We start from the raw sequence: 17,898 nt of genomic DNA on the forward strand, positions 1-17,898 counted from the left end.
AGGCAAAGATCCAAAATTGACTTTTGGGAAAGCATATAGTTATTCTCTGTCAGAAAGAATCCAGAACATTAAAAATGAAGACAGTCCAACAAACTTCAGAACCCTTTCTGTAAAATTAGTAGCATTTTTTCACCACTTACTAGCTCATCTACTCACTGATGGTATTTGTGACTAAGCATGAGAAACAAATTTAACATGAACTTCTAATAATAAAAAAAAAAGATTAAAATGATTTCCCTGTAGAGCTACATTCTATAAGCTGTCAAAAGATCACAAACAATCTGTCTGCCTCTTGGCATAGGTTATGGAATTGGAAATCCATGCACACTAAAAACAAAAGTAAAATTATATTTTATTAGCCACTTATACAAATTGTCTCACTATCCACTTACTTTAGATTGAACATTCCTCAAATTTACAATTGAGTCAATATGGCCTCAACCAGAAACCTGATTTTGATATCACAGTGGCCTCTTAAATTTTGTTGTATTGGAAGTGGTATGGCCTTGAATGTAGACAGAAATTTACCAAAGAGGGGTAAGACTATAAAACTGTCATCTTCACACAACTGACTTGTTGAGTTTGAAGAAGTGTCATGCCACAATAACTAAGTCTGACAAAAGTTACATAAAACTTGCTGTATTTCAAAAGACTGGTAGAGATCCCCTCAATATATTTTTCAAGGTGAATTACTTTGATAGTTAAAAGCACAACATATTTCATTATTAATGCAAAATAAATATTTTATATTACCCAATGTGATTACAAAAGCCACTTTATTGAGTTCATGGCCTGAAATTACACTCTCATACTATAAAATCCATAGTGTCAAGTTCAACAGTAAACCATGTTAGAAAATATTCACAAAAATGTTTTTCACAAATGATATCTGTAGACTGTGCTGAATATTAAAAGTATAAAGAAAAGAAAGGTATGTCTGAAAAAATGCTATTGTATATTAACAAAACTTACCAGCAAAGCATTCCATCTATTCAAAGTTGATGAAACAGTACATATACATACACATATCAATTAGACCATTGCACCTAACGATAGTAGCCACATTTATGTGAGTTGTGTGAATGTTTGTATATGTTTCTCCATCTGCTTCATCTGATGAAGGACTTTGTTTGACAGCTAAAATAATTCAGCAGTGCACTTTTAAATGGGCCTGTCTGCTGTTCAGGCCTCCTCTATGCAATTAAAATGTGTTTATGTACATCCAGGATCTCCTTTAGCCCTTGGATCACTTTCAACCAAATTTGGCATTTCATGATTATCAGTACTGTGGGATTCAAAGCTGCGTAGCCCCAATATGAGTGGAGATATGGAAAAAAAAATGTATTTTACAGTCTCTGCCATTTAGGCTTTCCTCCTTGACAGGTGTATTATATGGGAAGAGTATAGTCCTGCCTTATTGACTTGCTTTGCAGGGTAGCGTCCATGTCAGGAGCAATAAATGGTTTCCCAGCCTGACAAGCTTGGTGTGGGACTAAAAGCAGCCGCTTTATTCACATCTGTCTCAGTGGCTATACATTTGGCTGGACATAGCTGAAGGAAAGTTAAGATGGATAAAGAGAGGAGGCAGTAGGGAATGGGTTGGGAGAGAGTGTCAGGAGGAGATGGATAGGGGAGAGGGAGAGAAGAGGGAGTGGACACGGAGAGAGGCAGGAGGAAATGGAGAGGGGGGGGGGATAATTTTGACAGAGCAGGCAAGAGGAAATGGATAGAGAGAGTGTGGAGGAGGAGAGGGGCAGAGAGAGTGTGGAGAAGGATTAGATAGACAGACTGAGGTGGCAGAGGAATTGAACAGAGAGAGGGGCAAGGAGGGGATGGATGGAGAGAGGGGGAAGAGTTGATGTACAGAGATAGAGAGGAGGAGGAATGGATAGAGAGAGGAGGGAGGTGGGAGGAATGCAGGAGATGAGTGGAAGTTGTAGAGGGCTGGTGGATAAGTGGAAAAGGAAGAGGAGGAGGAGAAGGAGAGTGGAGAGTGATAGCGAAGGGGAATGGAGAATATGAACAGACGGAGGAAGCAGAAGAGATATATATAAAGCAGGGTGCATGTACATATGTTTATATGTATATATCTCTGGGACCTCCTCTCAAACCCCTGGATCGATCTCAACTAAGTTTGGCACACAAACAGCTGACTTCAAGCCTATCAGCACTGGAACACATACAAGGGCAAAACTGAGGATTAAAATAATGGAAAGTCTGGAATGGAATAACAACAATGGGGGAAGGAAGGACCATTTCAAGGAGGCATTGAATCACAGACAAGCACAATGAAGAAGAATGTTAAAGATATCTAAGCTTGCAAACAAAACCTTTCCTCCAAAGTAGAAAACACACAAATATTCATACAAGCACTATGGCCTGACTACAACATGAGCAGCTATCTAGCAGAGGTGTGTTGTTGGGATAGAGAAGAGGCATGAGGAGAAGAGGGGAAGGGATAGCAAGCTATGGATAGGGGAAGATATTAGTGTTGCTTTGGTAGTTTTCAAGGAGGTGACAGGGACAAGGTAGGTCTGCTAGGTGCAACATTGGGAGGGTATGGTGGGCAGAGGCCAGAGGAATGTGGAACGGAGAGATGACAGTGTGAAAGCAGAGAAGGTTAAGGGCTATATAAGTGTGTTGGTAGGATAAAAGGCATGTGTAGTCCTAGAGTTGGAGCAGAAGAGGAGAAAGGCAAGTAGAGGACAGTGACTAGCCAAGGTTGAGGGTAGGGGAGGTATGGAAATGAAGGACATATTGTAGGGAGCATTCCCACCTGTGGATTTCGGAAAAGCATGTGTTGATAGGGAGAATCCAGATTGTGTGGAATATAAAGTAGCCTTTAAAGTGAAGCACATCATGTAGAATGATATTTTCAGCAGTTGAGTGGTCTAGCAGCCTCTTTTGTGTGGTGAGTAGCAATTTGACCTTATATAGAGTTTCGTTTCTGCAATGTATAGCTGTAGTCACCCCAAACAAATACTGCTCATCACATCTTTCATGCAATTCCCAGTGCTGATGGAAAGCATTGGTTTGTTCCCTTTTACAACAAAGTGATTTTTAATAACCAGTACTCCAGTAGTAATGGCACCACCCTGGCCTGCGCAGTCTGCTACTGCCCCGCAATAGTGGTGTTCAGTCACTGCCAGAGTACTGGTTATTTCTCATGTTTTTCCATCCCTGTTAATAAATATCAATAAACCCAATATCCACTATACTAATTTGGGACCACTCTATCAAATGGGCATGTAAAGATCCTGCTTCAAAAATAATTTCATTTGTAATGGGTAACAAACTGATGCTTTCTGTAAACACTGGCCATTGCATGAAAAATGTTATGAGCAGTATTTGTTTGGGCTGACACCAGCTATGCATAACAAAAACTAAATCACAAAAATCTGCTGAAACACCAGAGAAGATGCGCCTGCTGACTCTCAGATATTACTACTATTCAACTTTGATGTCTGTAATATGTATGGAAAAAAGGTAAACTATGGCTGTAACAAAGTTGTACACTGGAGGGAAGGGATGTCCTTGTGGAAATTAAGGGTGAATGTTGGCCAGGTGTACTACAGTTATGATTATGTTATAATGGTGAGGGAGTTGGTGAGTGTACACGAAACATACAACTCAAGAATTAAGAATATTTGTTCACCATAAATCATTTCACAATGATATGGGTTTTGTCAATTTGTTCCTGCATACCAGAATGTTGGACCTATCATTTTCCTGCATATGGAGAAGGGCAGATTTGAGGAAGTTATGGAGAAAAGATGTTTCACACAAGTTCACAGTGTAGAAACCACAAGCATGTACACACATATGTACATTAATCCTGGTTCCATAGATCATGAGTATGACATTTCGTAATGACGTGGCATGCATCACTTTAAAATAAGTATCCTTTACACAAAATAATTAATTTTTTTAACAATTCTGAAGGTGGCAGGGGTAAAATACAGGGAGCGAAAGGCTATTTCCAATTTGTACAGAAACCAGATGGCAGTTATAAGAGTCTAGGGACATGAAAGGGAAGCAGTGGTTGGAAAGGGAGTGAGACAGGGTTATAGCCTCTCTCCAATGCTGTTCAATCTGTATATTGAGCAAGCAGTAAAGGAAACAAAAGAAAAGTTTGGAGTAGGCATTAAAATCCCTGGAGAAGAAATAAAAAAAGCTTTGAGGTTTGCCGATGACATTGTAATTCTGTCAGAGACAGCAAAGAACTTGCAAGAGCAGTTGAACAGAATGGACAATGTCTTGAAAGGAGGGTATAAGATGAACATCAACAAAAGCAAAACGAGGATAATGGAATGCAGTTTAATTAAGTTGGGTGATGCTGAGGGAATTACATTAGAAAATGAGACACTTAAAGTAGTAAAGGAGTGAGCAAAATAACTGATGATGGTCGAAGTAGAGACAATATAAAATGTAGATTGGCAATGACAAGGAATGCTTTTCTGAAGAAAAGAAATTTGTTAACATCAAGTATTGTTTTAAGTGTCAGGAAGTTGTTTCTGAAAGTATTTGTATGGAGTGTAACCATGTATGGAAGTGAAACATGGACGATTAATAGTTTAGACAAGAAGAGAATAGAAGCTTGCGAAATGTGCTGCTCCAGAAGAATGCTGAAGATTAGATGGGTAGACCACATAACTAATGAGGAGGTATTGAATAGAATTGGGGAGGAGAGGAGTTTGTCGTACAACTTGACTAGAAGAAGGGATTGGTTTGTAGGACATGTTCTGAGGCATCAAGGGATCACCAATTTAGTACTGGAGGGCAGTGTGGAGGGTAAAAATTGTAGAGGGAGACCAAGAGATGAATACACTAAGCAGATTCAGAAGGATGTAGGCTGCAGTTGGTACTAGGAGATGAAGAAGCTTGCATAGTACAGAGTAGCATGGAGAGCTGCATCAAACCAGTCTCAGGACTGAAGACCACAACAACAACAACAACAACAATTACTACTTCATATCTAAAAATTCATTTGTTGAGTAGAAGGAGTTGTCACTCAGAAATTCTTGTAATTTGCTTTTAAATGTTAGTTGGCTTGCTTCAGATTTTTAATGCTATTTAGCAAATGACCACAGATTTTTGTGGCAGTATAATTCTGTGCAAAAGTGGATTTAATCCAGAATAGTGAAGATCATCTTTTCTTCTAGTGTTGTGGCTATGCATTATTCTGCTATTTTTAATTGGTATGGGATATTGATAATAAATTATGTAAGTCAGTATAAGTATTGCAAAGGTAGTGTGAATATCCTGAATTCCTTAAATAAACGTCTGCAAGGTGATTGTGGGTGGGCTCCAGCTATTATCCTGACTACACACTTTTGTGCAATGAGTACTTTTTCACTTAATGATGAATTGTCCCAAAATATGATGCCACAGGAAAGCAGTAAATGAAAATAGGCATACTAGATTCATCTACTAATATGTTTATCACCAAAATTTGCAATAACCCTAATAGTGTAAGTAGCTGAAACTAACCATTTCAGCAGATCATAGATGTGTTTCTCCCAGTTCAATTTCTCATCAGTGCACACACCCAGAAATTTTGAATATTCTGCCTTAGCAACAGACTTCTGTTTATAGTCTATATTTATCAATGGTGTTACATTATATATGTACAGAATTGTATAAACTCTGTTTTCTTCAAATTTAGTAAGAGTCCATTTACAGAGAACCACTTAATAATTTTCTGAAAGATATTATTTTCAATTTCCTCAGATGATTGTTGCTTGTTGGTTGTGATTACTGGTCTTGTATCATCAGCAAAAAGAGCTAGCTCAGCGTCTTCATGAAAAGTAAGAACAAAAAGGGACCCAAGACTGAACCCTGTAGGACACCATTCTTGATACCTACCCAGTTTGAGGACTTTCCTGTTTTTTGCAGACTATCTGTACCTTTAATTTTAACCTTCTACATTCTTCCAGTTAAATACGAATTAAACTATTTGTGCACTGTCCCACTCATATCACAATACTTAAGCCTACCTAAAAGAATTTCATGATGCGCACAATCAAAAGCCTTTGAGAGACCACAAAATGCCCCAATGGATGATGTTTGGTTATTCAATGCATTTAATATTTGATCAGCGAAAGAATAGTGCATTTCAGTCTATCTAAAAAAAAAAGCCCTCTTTCAGTGAGATACTACATATGTGGCTGAGAATCCTACTTATTTGTTGGGCACAAGCCTTTAGTATTCTGTTGAAAATGCCGTCAATTCCATGTGAGCCTTTACTTTTGAGTGAATTTATTATTTTCCTCATTTCAGTAGGAGAGGTGGGTTGAATTTTAGTTTTATCACATTGCATAGGTATTATCTCTTCCATATACAGCCTTATAATTTCCAATGAATAGCTGGATCCCTTTTTTCTCTACAGCACTTAAAAATGATTATTAAAAATGTTTTATACTTCTGACTTCTTGTTAACAAACTTTTCATTGGCAGTGTGGTTTTACCTGCCTGAGATGCAGTCATGTGTGGGAGTTGCGTATGCGCTCGCGCGCGCACGTGTGTGTGTGTGTGTGTGTGTGTGTGTGTGTGTGTGTGTGTGTGTGTGTGTGTGTGTGTGTCTGTCATCTATTGTTGACAGAGGCCTTGATGTCAGAAAGCTTTAGTTGTGAGAGTCTCTTTGTTGTGCATATCTGTGACTCAGCATCTCTGGTGAGTAGCAGCTTTCCTTTTCATGATTCTGAAACTTTTCACTGAGTTTGATAGAAATTCAGTCTTCCTGTGTTCTTGATTCCCCTGATTCCCTTCTAACAATATTCCAAATTGTTTTAATTTCATTACCAGAAGTGCTAATCTCAGACACAATGCACATTCTTCGGAACTTTTTAAAACCTTTTCTTAATACAGTGCATTTGCTTTTATAATAATTCACTGTTTTGCAATCATTACTCCTCCTAGCTATAAGATACAGTTCCATTTTCTGTTTACAAGATATTTTTATCCTTTTAGTTAGCCATGGCATTTTATATGGTTTCTTACAATTACATTTCACTGTTTTCATAGGGAAACTGTTTTCAAATATATTCACAAAGGTATCATGAAATAGGTTAAATTTTAAATTAGCATTAGGTTCCCTGTACACCTTATCCCAGTCTACCTGTTGCAAACTTTCCCTAAAATTTTCAGTTGTTCAATGATTAATAGAACACATAGTTTTGGAGGACTGTTTTGCATTACTGAACAGAGCTATGTCATATACTGTAACTAGCTGTGCATCATGATCAGAGAGACCATTCTTAACAGGAAAAGTCTTCATTTGATTAAATTTATCTTGGGTCTATGAAAAGCTTTCTATAGGACTCTTTCATAAATGTACATTTAAATCCCCAGAAGCAATAATTTGCTTCCCTCTGTCTGACAGATAGCACAGCAAAGAATCCTAATTTTTCAAAAATAGTTGAAAATTTCCCAATTGGGACCTATACACAGCTACAATTATAAAAGTGCCATTATTCAGTTTAAGCTCACATGCACATGCTTCTGTATGTTGCTCTACACAAAATTTTTTAGTTTCCATAATTTTCACACTATGACAGATTTTAACACATATGGCAACTCCTTTTCTCTCCGCAGAGCCGCTACTTACATGTGCTGAAAGCTGATATCCACCTACGTTTACCATTTCCATACCTGTGATTATATGATGTTCAGACAGGCATAGTACATCTGTTCCACCCTCAGTTTCTAAAACTCCTAAACAAACAAAAAGCTCCTAATCCCCTGATCCAATATAATAACATTATTTTCCACTGTACTGTTATGAGAATCTTGTGATGTTTTAACATCTCTAGCACTGCCTCTCTGAGCTTCTCATTAATCTTAATTTCAATTACTGTTGGATGACTGGGCACTGATCTTAGCCTAAACTCCTAACTCCCATGAGTTTCAGTGCCCCCCCCCCCCCCCCCCCCCGAAGATTTTGCTATCAACCCAGTCAGTTTACCCTTTACTTTCCTATTGAGATGCAGGCCATGTCTTGTGAAGTCCCACCTACTAATACAATACAGGAATCAAACATACACGTGACAAAGTAGCAGCCTGAAGCAGGTGATCTAGCTCCATATTGACCCTCCTGACAGAGCTGTTCAATTGGGGCCAATCATACCACATGAAGGCAGGAACCAAGCCAACATTTGTGTGGTTCATTGAAGATGCTATTTTTACCATGTCACACTCAATGTTGTAGCCCTCATCCCTATCAATACTGTTTCCCACACCACCCCCTACTGCTACATGTAAAACCCTTGCACAATGATCCTACATTCTTTATCACTTGGCTAACACATGCACTGGGCTTGAAAATACTGGTACCTGTCACTTAATTTTTCCTGCAAGGTCTGGCCCACACTTCTTCCATAGCTAATACCTAACAGCAGAACATTCCTCCTACTTCCTACTTTTTTGAAACAGTTGGATTCCTCGTGAAAGTCTGTTGAGTGCTGACTTTGCTTAAATCTACTTGAGACTCTTCCTTAGTTGATTGAGGTAGCAAGGCAAATTTACTGTCTGTTTCGATGATGAAACTGTCAGATACTGTTCTTTTTCTGTGGGCCCTGTTCCTTGCTGCCATTTCCCACTTGTCTTCACACTTCTCCCCCCTTAACCTCATCAGTTCCTCCCTAGCACTATCCACTTCAGCCTTAAGGGCTCTAATCTTCCCTTCCTGTTTCACTATGTTAAGGAAGTAGCTTAATTTCCCATGAATGACTGTATGGTCATGGATAAAGCCACAGTATTTCCAAACAATTTATTTGTAGGAAGGTGTCAGAATTCTGCAGTGAATAAAACGTGTTCACCCAACAAGAATACAGAAGGAAACCGGTGGGTGTCTTGCCCCCCCCCCTCCTTTCCCTCTTTGCTGATGCTTATTGGTACACAACAGCGTTCCTCTGACCTACATTGCAACGTACTCATCCAATTATAGAAGACATGTAACTTAACATAGATCCAAACAACACCACAACTTTGAACTTTTGCCTGCACAAAGATTTGTCAGAAGTGAAAAAAGCAATTAAAAAGGTGGGGCAACTGGGCACTAAACCCCTAACCATTGGTTGTTAGTTTTGTAATTTAACATTAATCCCCGCAGCAAATAGAGGATGATATATTCAATGTAAATAGGCTTCCATTTTTACTGCATCCTGAACAATCTAACCCTATGACATTATATGTGTAAATTGGTAAATATTAAGCAAGCAGATGCAGACAATATGCAGCTGTTAGTGCACAGGAATCACTCTGTACCTTGAGCAACTTTCTTGTGTATTACAAAAAACTGAAGCCAAACAGCTGTGAATGAGGAAAGTTTTTAGGAAGTTTATTTATAATTAAATAATAGAAAGCATTTCTTTATCCAGAAAAGAATTGCAGTAATTGTGAAACTAAAAAGACAACAAGTCAGCTGGGTTCCCACAACATCATCATGCATCCAGACAATATATTTGCAAACTACTGAAAATCATTTACTGGAAACAACTGAATCAAAATAATTTTTATGTAGAGATTTTAAAACCACCAAACTTAGATTTGTATTAAGAAATGTGAATATATGTGTTGTGAAAGGTGCCTTAATTTTCAGGTGTTGGAGACTTCTCATCTATTACACACATGATGATTCAGTAAAAATTACGAGAATACGAAAAAAGTTATTACTTAAAGGAATGGAAGTATTTATTTTTACTGTTAAAGAAACATAAACACCACTCATAGATTAAACTTTAGCAATGCTCCCACTGGCCAAATGATGCCTACAAGGCAATAAATGCAGCAGTCTACTATTGACGGACTGACAAAAGAGGAAGAAAATTTGCTAGCTTTCAGAATAAAGTCTTTGTTGAATAAGAGTACAAATGCACACACACCAGTGCCCATTCATTGTGCCAGCTGGACACACAAGCGGCTGACACAATGCAGAGGCACAGTGGTGCATGTGTGTGTGTGTGTGTGTGTGTGTGTGTGTGTTTGTGCTATAGCTCAACAAAGGATTTATTCAGAAAGCTAATGAGCTTTTTTTTTCTTTTTTTGTGTGTGCCAGAACAACTTTGAATAAGAACACCTTCAGTCCCAGTATCTTTCTGTATTTTTTTTTTTAAATTGCACAATGTATTTCAGACATTGTGGGCCCATCTTCAGTTGAAAATCATCTAACAAATATTGTGTATGCATCATGTAATTTAATAAAACATTAAAGAAAATGTGACAGATGGCACTTTTACTCAAACTTCCTTTAAGTAAGTACACTGAATAAGTAGAGTAAACTATGGCACAAGCAGAAAAAGGAGCTTTTAATGAAGCTTTCTTGTTCAGGTACAGACTTAAATAGGTCATTAGATACTGAATTTGAGCAAGTTTATGAATAAACTAAATCCTGCAGGGCAGTACTGTACAGCCTAAATCACTCATACAACACCTAGTATCATTATAAAAATTAAGTAACTGCTTGCCTGACTACCTCTGAACTGGTATATCAGTAAGTACCTGTATGCCATTAGGTACACTGACAAGTGGTAGTGGTGGTGGTTAGTGTTTAACGTCCCGTCGACAACGAGGTCATTAGAGACGGAGCGCAAGCTCGGGTTAGGGAAGGATTGGGAAGGAAATCGGCTGTGCCCTTTTCAAAGGAACCATCCCGGCATTGGCCTGAAAAAATTTAGGGAAATCACAGAAAAACTAAATCAGGATGGCCAGAGACAGGATTGAACCATCATCCTCCCGAATGCGAGTCCAGTGTGCTAACCACTGCGCCACCTCGCTCGGTACACTGACAAGTAACTAACCGTCAATGATTATTGGGAACTTTACCGTGGGAGTCAAATCACAGCATGGTAATAACAATTATCAGTGTCCTCAATCAGAACTATCTAACAGAAAATCAAGATTGAAATATTCACAAATGATGACTCTTAAGTGAATTCTACACAGTTGTACACCAACTGCCTCATGAACTCAACAGCTCTCACTGAACATAATTTACCTGAGAATTAAGTTAGAAGCAACTTCAAACAGAAGAGACATGTTTGACAGGAGCCTGTAAACAATCACATACACAAAGAGCAAAATATAGAACATTAGTGAATCTTTCAAAATCTTAATGAGATGTTTCTGTAGGTTTTTTAAATAAATTGTCTATGTGACCTGTACTATCTCATCAGCAGTATTTGTTGATAAGGGCTGTTCACCAACATAGAACTGTAGCACTTCTCTTCCAATTTTTTGGTGTAACATCTGTGGTGCTGTATAATTGTAGTCCAGAAGAAAAGGTGAAAGCTCCACAAAATGCTTGTTGAGCTCTTCCATAAGATCTTCATTAGTTACAAAATCTGTAAATAGAAAATATATCTTTTAATTCATGTGAAATTATTGAAACAGTTCAGTAACTTTATAGTTGTCTTATTAAAATACAGATTATAAAAAATGTATAATTATTATGATAGACAAACCATATTTTTGAATTTCTACACAGCAATCTCAGCCAGAAGTGACTGAATGACATGAAGAGTGTGACAAATTTCCTCCTTCATATCCCCCATTGTAAAGCATTAATTAAACAAAAAGTTGTAAAGCAAAAAGTTTCAATGCCTAGACAGCAATTTTCCTGTTCCAATTCAGCTGAATAAGAATATTGTTGTTTGGCATTAAAATGTTTTTGTTTTAAAAAGTTTGTTTAATAAACTATATTAAGATCATCATCTCCTTCCTGACAATGTCAGGTTTTACTAATGTAAATCATTTATTTTTTAACTAATATACAGAGGTGGAGATCTCTATCGATGTATCAGTTTATGGATCTCTAATTTCAAGCATAGTTTCTGAAAAAAATTATTGGTTATCATGGTCATTATATGAAGCTTCTTGAGTGATGTGTTTACAAACACAAAAATTTATATCCTGGTGCTGAATACTTTCTATCAACATATCAGTTAGATGCTAGGTTGTAACCACATTCTAAACCTGGGATATACCGAAAATGTTCTACAGATGGTTAAGCAGTTGTAATGAGTGAAATTAAAACTTTCCTGGCATGCAGATAGTTCCATGAAATTTTCTGCCAGGTGTCCATAACTTACAGACACAATATTTTGTGCAGAGTCTTTTTCAGTTGTATACTGGCAGAACATGCTGAGCTATCCATTTAAAGCCTCACTGGCACATGCACGTCTTCCTCAGCTGTCACTGCACATGTGCTGCTAGATCTTGTGTGTGTCAGCTACTTGTCAGCACATTGCTATGAGGGCAAACACAGTTTTAAATAGGAGAATTCAGCATACTTTTGCCACTGTACACCTAAAGATGGCCAGAAGAATGTGCACTAAAATATCATGGCAGTGAATTATTGAAATCTGGCATTTCACCCAAAATTTCAAGGAATATTTGGAACTCTGACAACCGATAAATATGGTGCATTGTTAACACATGGATTACTTTCAACTGGTTAAAATTTCTCATTATTTATAAGAAGTGTGATGGAATGTTCCTAATTAACTGTCATGCAGTTTCCTCAATGTCATATTTTCCCAAGATGTTTGAGAAAGTTACGTACGTCAGATTTGGTTTGTTTATATAAAAACAAGTTGTAGTTCAACATTTCTACCAAAAATCTTGAAAAGTTCTTTAACAATTTACTTCAAATTTTTACTAAAGGAAAGGTTTAGTTAGCAAACATCTTAGAAAGTTCTAGTCCAATTTACTTCAAGTCCATACATGATAATGTAATAAATGTTCAGGCACACATAGACTATATATTTTTAAATACATACAGTATATAAAAATATACACAAAATCTATACATCTATATGAAGACAAGTTGTAGTTGAATGACATTACCAAAAACATTGAAAAGTTTGTGACAATTTACTTCAAACTTTTATATGATATAAATGTTTGAGTGATTATTGCTGTAGGCTTCTTTTAAATTTTTTTATTGTTGTAGGTTTGTTAAACAGGTGGCTCTCCCTTTGATAGCACATGCTTTTTTTCCAATTACAGTGCTGGTATAGGTGGTGGTAGGAGGTTGTATAGGATAAGTCTCTATCCCTGCTTTAAGACATGCCCTATGCATCCTCCTATCACCACCTATTCCAACCCTGTAAATAGCAAAACATATCCTATCAAATGGAGAGCCACCTGTGAAACAATGCATGTCTTATATTAGCTGTTATGTGAACATTGTTCAGCCTTTTACATCAGCATGTACAATGTTATCAGTTAGGATGTATGGGCGTAGGCAGAAGGGGTATATGCACAACACAAAGTATCCTGTTGCAGAGCATGCTCTACAACATGACAGTCATGACCTCAGTGCCTGTTTCACCATGTGTGCAATATGGGTTCTTCTCGTGGACACCAGTTTCATGTCTGTGGTTGTTTCCACCCCCCCCCCCCCCCCAGCCTTAATTTGTTTAATTTATTCAGTCTCAGCATTACTTCACAGCAACTATTCATTTATTCACTCCCTTTTATCTATCGTGTGTCTATTTTTCACCCCCCCCCCCCCCCCACTCTACCCCTTTTCCTAAACCTAATCATTCCCTTTCCTTCACCCATATTTCTTCTGCTTCAACCCTTCTGCCAGAAGAAGGAGCCACTGCCTCCAAAAGCTTACAAACTTTAATACCTTTTATATGTGTGTTCTTCTGCCACCTAGTGCCACTCAGTGAGCAGATTTTTTATCTGTCCAGTTACATTATATAGGATGAAGAAGAATTTGTACAGTTGGACTTTACAGCACAATTCCACACATACTACCTATACAAAAATGTCTGTCACAAAATTTCATCCTGCGAACATTTTTGGCAGTAAACGAATATTAAAGATTGCCAGTCTGGCAACATTGTTATCACATGTATGTCAACTACCTCTGTCAGCATATAGGAGAAGCACTGTGCAGTTGGTGCAGCGGATAGTGTTATGGGTTAGCCTGCAGGAGGTCAAGGGTTCAATTCTTGGTCGAGGCGTATTTGTTTTCATTTACAACATGTAATATGCATGGTATGATATCTAGTGTTTTAATTGCCGTACAGTATTTACAGTGTGTTTTCTACAAACATTTGTGATTATGTACTACAAACACAGAAATGGAAGTACAATCTATTTATGAAGGTAGTATCTGATTGGTCATCTTTCAAAACAGTCTTTTGCCTGTTGTGGATGTGAACAATTTTACTCCCCTACATCTACTAGATTCCAAACCTGTTTTCTATGTATCCTTCCCCCCATTGGCCACATTGATTAGTCCAACTGTTATTCTTACCTTACCTTACCTTACCTTACATTTCATTGTAGCCTAATGTCATCATTAGGGCTAGCAATTTACTTTGCAAATAATGTCAAAACTCGGTTACCATTTGTATGGATTATCACCATGGAACCACTAACTATGCCTTTCAACAGCGAGTCTGATAAGTGCATGCTCTTCAGTAATTATCTCCATGTACGCTATTGGCCTTTAAAACTGCTACTCCAATAGGAAATGCAGATGATAAATGGTATTCATTGGACAAGTATATTATACTAGAAATGACATGTGATTACATTTTCATGCAATTTGGGTGCATAGATCCTGAGAAATCAGTACCCAGAACAAGCACCTCAGTCCATAATAATGGCCTTGATACGCCTGGGTATTGAGTCAAACAGAGCTCGGATGGCGTGTACAGGTACAGCTGCCCATGCAGCTTCAACACGATAGCACAGTTCATCAAGAGTAGTGACTGGCATATTGTGAGAAGCTAGTTGCTTGGCCACCATTGACCAGACGTTTCCAATTAGTGAGAGATCTGGAGAATATGCTGGCCAGGGCAGCAGTCAAACATTTTCTGTATCTAGAAAGGCCAGTACAGGACCTGCAACATGTGGTCATGCATTATCCTGCTGAAATGTAGGGTTTCACAGGGATTGAATGAAGGGTAGAGCCACAGGTCATAACACATCTGAAATGTAAAATCCACTGTTCAAAGTGCCATCAATGTGAACAAGAGGTGACCGAGACGTGTAACCTATGGCACCACATACTATCACGCTGGGTGATACACCAGTATGGAGATGATGAATACACACTTCTAATGTGTGTTCACTGCGATGTCGTCAAACACGAATGCGACCATCATGATGCTGCAAACAGAACCTCGATGCATCCGAAAAAATGAGGTTTTGTCATTCGTGCTCCCAGGTTCGTCATTGAGTACACCATCTCAGGCACCCCTGTCTGTGATGCAGCATCAAGGGTAACTGCAGCCATGGCCTCTGAGCTGATAGTCCATGCTACTGCATACTTTGTTGAACTGTTCGTGCAGATTTTTGTTGTCTTGCAAAAGTCCCCATCTGTTGACTCATGGATTGAGATGTGTCTGCACAATCCATTACATCAATGCAGATAAGATGCCTGTCATCTTGACTGCTAGTGATATGAGGCCTTTGGGATCCAGCAGGGTATTCTGTATTACCCTCTTGGACCCACCGATCCATATTCTGTTAACAGTCACATGAGCAGCAATGTCACGATACAATAAACCGCGATTGCGATAGGCTACAATCTGACCTTTATCAAAGTCGGAAATGTGATGGTACACATTTCTTCTCCTTACATGAGGCATCACAACAATGTTTCACTAGGCAACGCCGGTCAACTGCTGTTTGTGTATGAGAAATTGGTTGGAAACTTTCCTCATGTCAGCACGTTGTAGGTGTCGCCACTGGCGCCAACCTTGTGTGAATGCTCTGAAAAGTTAATCATTTGCATATCACAGCATCTTCTTTCTGTCAGTTAAATTTAGCATCTGTCACATGTCTTCTTCATGGTATAGCAATTTTAATGGCCAGTACTGTATTCCAAATGCTGTTATATTATTATTGTTATAAATGATGGAGATGTGGAAACATTGTGTCCATTGTCATTAGGGAAGCAGTGTGCTTCAAAAACAAACATTTCAGAATTAGCAGTGTTGGGATAAATCATGCAGAACAAAAGCTATAAGAGAGGTGATGCACACTGGGTGGAACAGACCACTGCCATACAGGGACTAGCTGCTACCAGAGTAAACTGTCTATGACAGACTCCATGTACATTCATACACACATAGTATTTTCTTCTTGCGTTAGTCAAACCCACATGGCAGAGATAATGCCATAAACAAACAATACATGGATATGCTTCTAATCCTTGGTGCAGCTGATAACCAGGCTGATGTTGTCACTCATGAGAGTGCTGTTAGGTATCTTGATCAACATAATCCTGATAAAAATATGTTTTGTCATCTGGAGTTTCACCTTCAGGAACAACTTCTCTCCCACCATTGTGTGATAGAGGTCATCCATGACCTTGCCACACTCCAGCTACTGAGAAGCTATTCTGGAGATCATAAACCAAGGACCCAGTGAAGTACATGTAGAGTAGCAAGGCAACTGTTTGTCTCACAATGCACAGTCGCTGATGTGCTGCAAGAGCATGGGCTGCACCCCTATCATTACTCTTTAACACAACACCTGTGAACAATTCCAACAACAACAGGAAACCAATGACAACTTCATAAACACTGTGATATGGTCAGATAAAGCAGTATTCACTCATGAGGGTTCCTTCAAAATACACAATGTCCACCATTGGTCTGATGTTAATCTATACATCACCCAAGCCTGTTGATATGAAGTTCTTTTTGGCATCAGTGTCTGGGCCAGAATACTGGGAGACAGGAGTTTGGGTTCCTACCTGTTGCCTGACCCGTTGACTACATGAACGTATCATGCATTCCTGTCAAATTATTTGCCTGAAACACTGGAAAATGTTCCACTTCATGCTTAGCAGAGGTTACAGTTCCAACATGATGGTGCACCTCCTCATTTCAGAATTAATGTGCGATGCTATTTAGACAGAAAATTTCGACGGAGATGGCTCAGTTTGGGAGGTCCAGTTATGTGGCCTCTGTGTACATCTGACCTAAATAACCTGGATTTATTCCTGTGGAGACACTTGAAGGAGAATGTGTATTCTACTCCACTGACACATGTGAAAGAACTGACAGCGTGTGTTCATGCTGCTCTTGTATCTGTAGATGCAACCATGTTGTGAAGAGTCTGGAGCTGTGTGATCCAGAGGGTCACAAAATGTTTGGACATGCAGGGGTCACTTTTGAGCACCTGCTCTGAGGTCAATGTATTCTTTTATAAATGTCAGTGGGCATTGATATGGAAATTATTATTGTCACTGGTTGCTAGTGTGTACATTTGAACCGACATACTGAGTGTAGTATAAATGTCTAGTGGATGTTAAGTTATTTAAACATGCAATCCTCTTCAACATCCAAAAATTGATATTGTTTTTTTAGATAATCTGTTCTAAGACAGATTTGTTTCAACTGTACATGTTGGATACGAGAGGCTTCAGAAATGACGTATACTACAGTATTATATGACAGAATGAAACTGGCAAATAAAAACAAATAAGTGTAACTGAGACTCAAACTCTTAGCCTCCTGCATGCTAACCCAAAATGCTGTCCACTGCACCAACTGCACAGCAGTATTCTTATGTGCTGACAGAAGTAGTGAGTATACTTGTGATAACAATGTTGCCAGATTGCCAGCCTTTAATGTCTATTTACTGCTGGAAATATGGGCAGGATGAAATTTTGTGAGGGACATTTTTTTACTGCTAGTATGTGAGGAATCATACTGCGAAGTCTGCGAATGCAAATTTTTCTTCAAAAACTAATTATTCTAGTAACATTCAGATGGACAGGGACTCTCTGTCTCTCTCTCTCTCTCTCTCTCTCTCTCTCTCTCTCCCCCTCCCTATATATATATATATATATATATATATATATATATATATATATATATATAATGTACAGATTTTATCTTAACACTGAGAGAAAATGCTGTGCTG

At 38.4% G+C, this 17,898-nt stretch overlaps 1 protein-coding gene across 1 annotated transcript in view; it reads right to left on the reverse strand.

Moving 5' to 3' along the window:
- Positions 1-17,898, reverse strand: part of LOC126273244 (venom carboxylesterase-6-like) — a 143,242-nt gene that overhangs the window by 19,445 nt on the left and 105,899 nt on the right. Inside the window, exon 7 of the mRNA XM_049976792.1 lies at positions 11,155-11,339. Within this exon, the coding sequence (XP_049832749.1) occupies positions 11,155-11,339 (185 nt within the window). The remainder of the gene's footprint in view (positions 1-11,154; positions 11,340-17,898) is intronic.

Source organism: Schistocerca gregaria, chromosome 1 (genome assembly GCF_023897955.1).
Source record: "Schistocerca gregaria isolate iqSchGreg1 chromosome 1, iqSchGreg1.2, whole genome shotgun sequence".
In the NCBI taxonomy this organism is placed as follows: domain Eukaryota; kingdom Metazoa; phylum Arthropoda; class Insecta; order Orthoptera; family Acrididae; genus Schistocerca; species Schistocerca gregaria.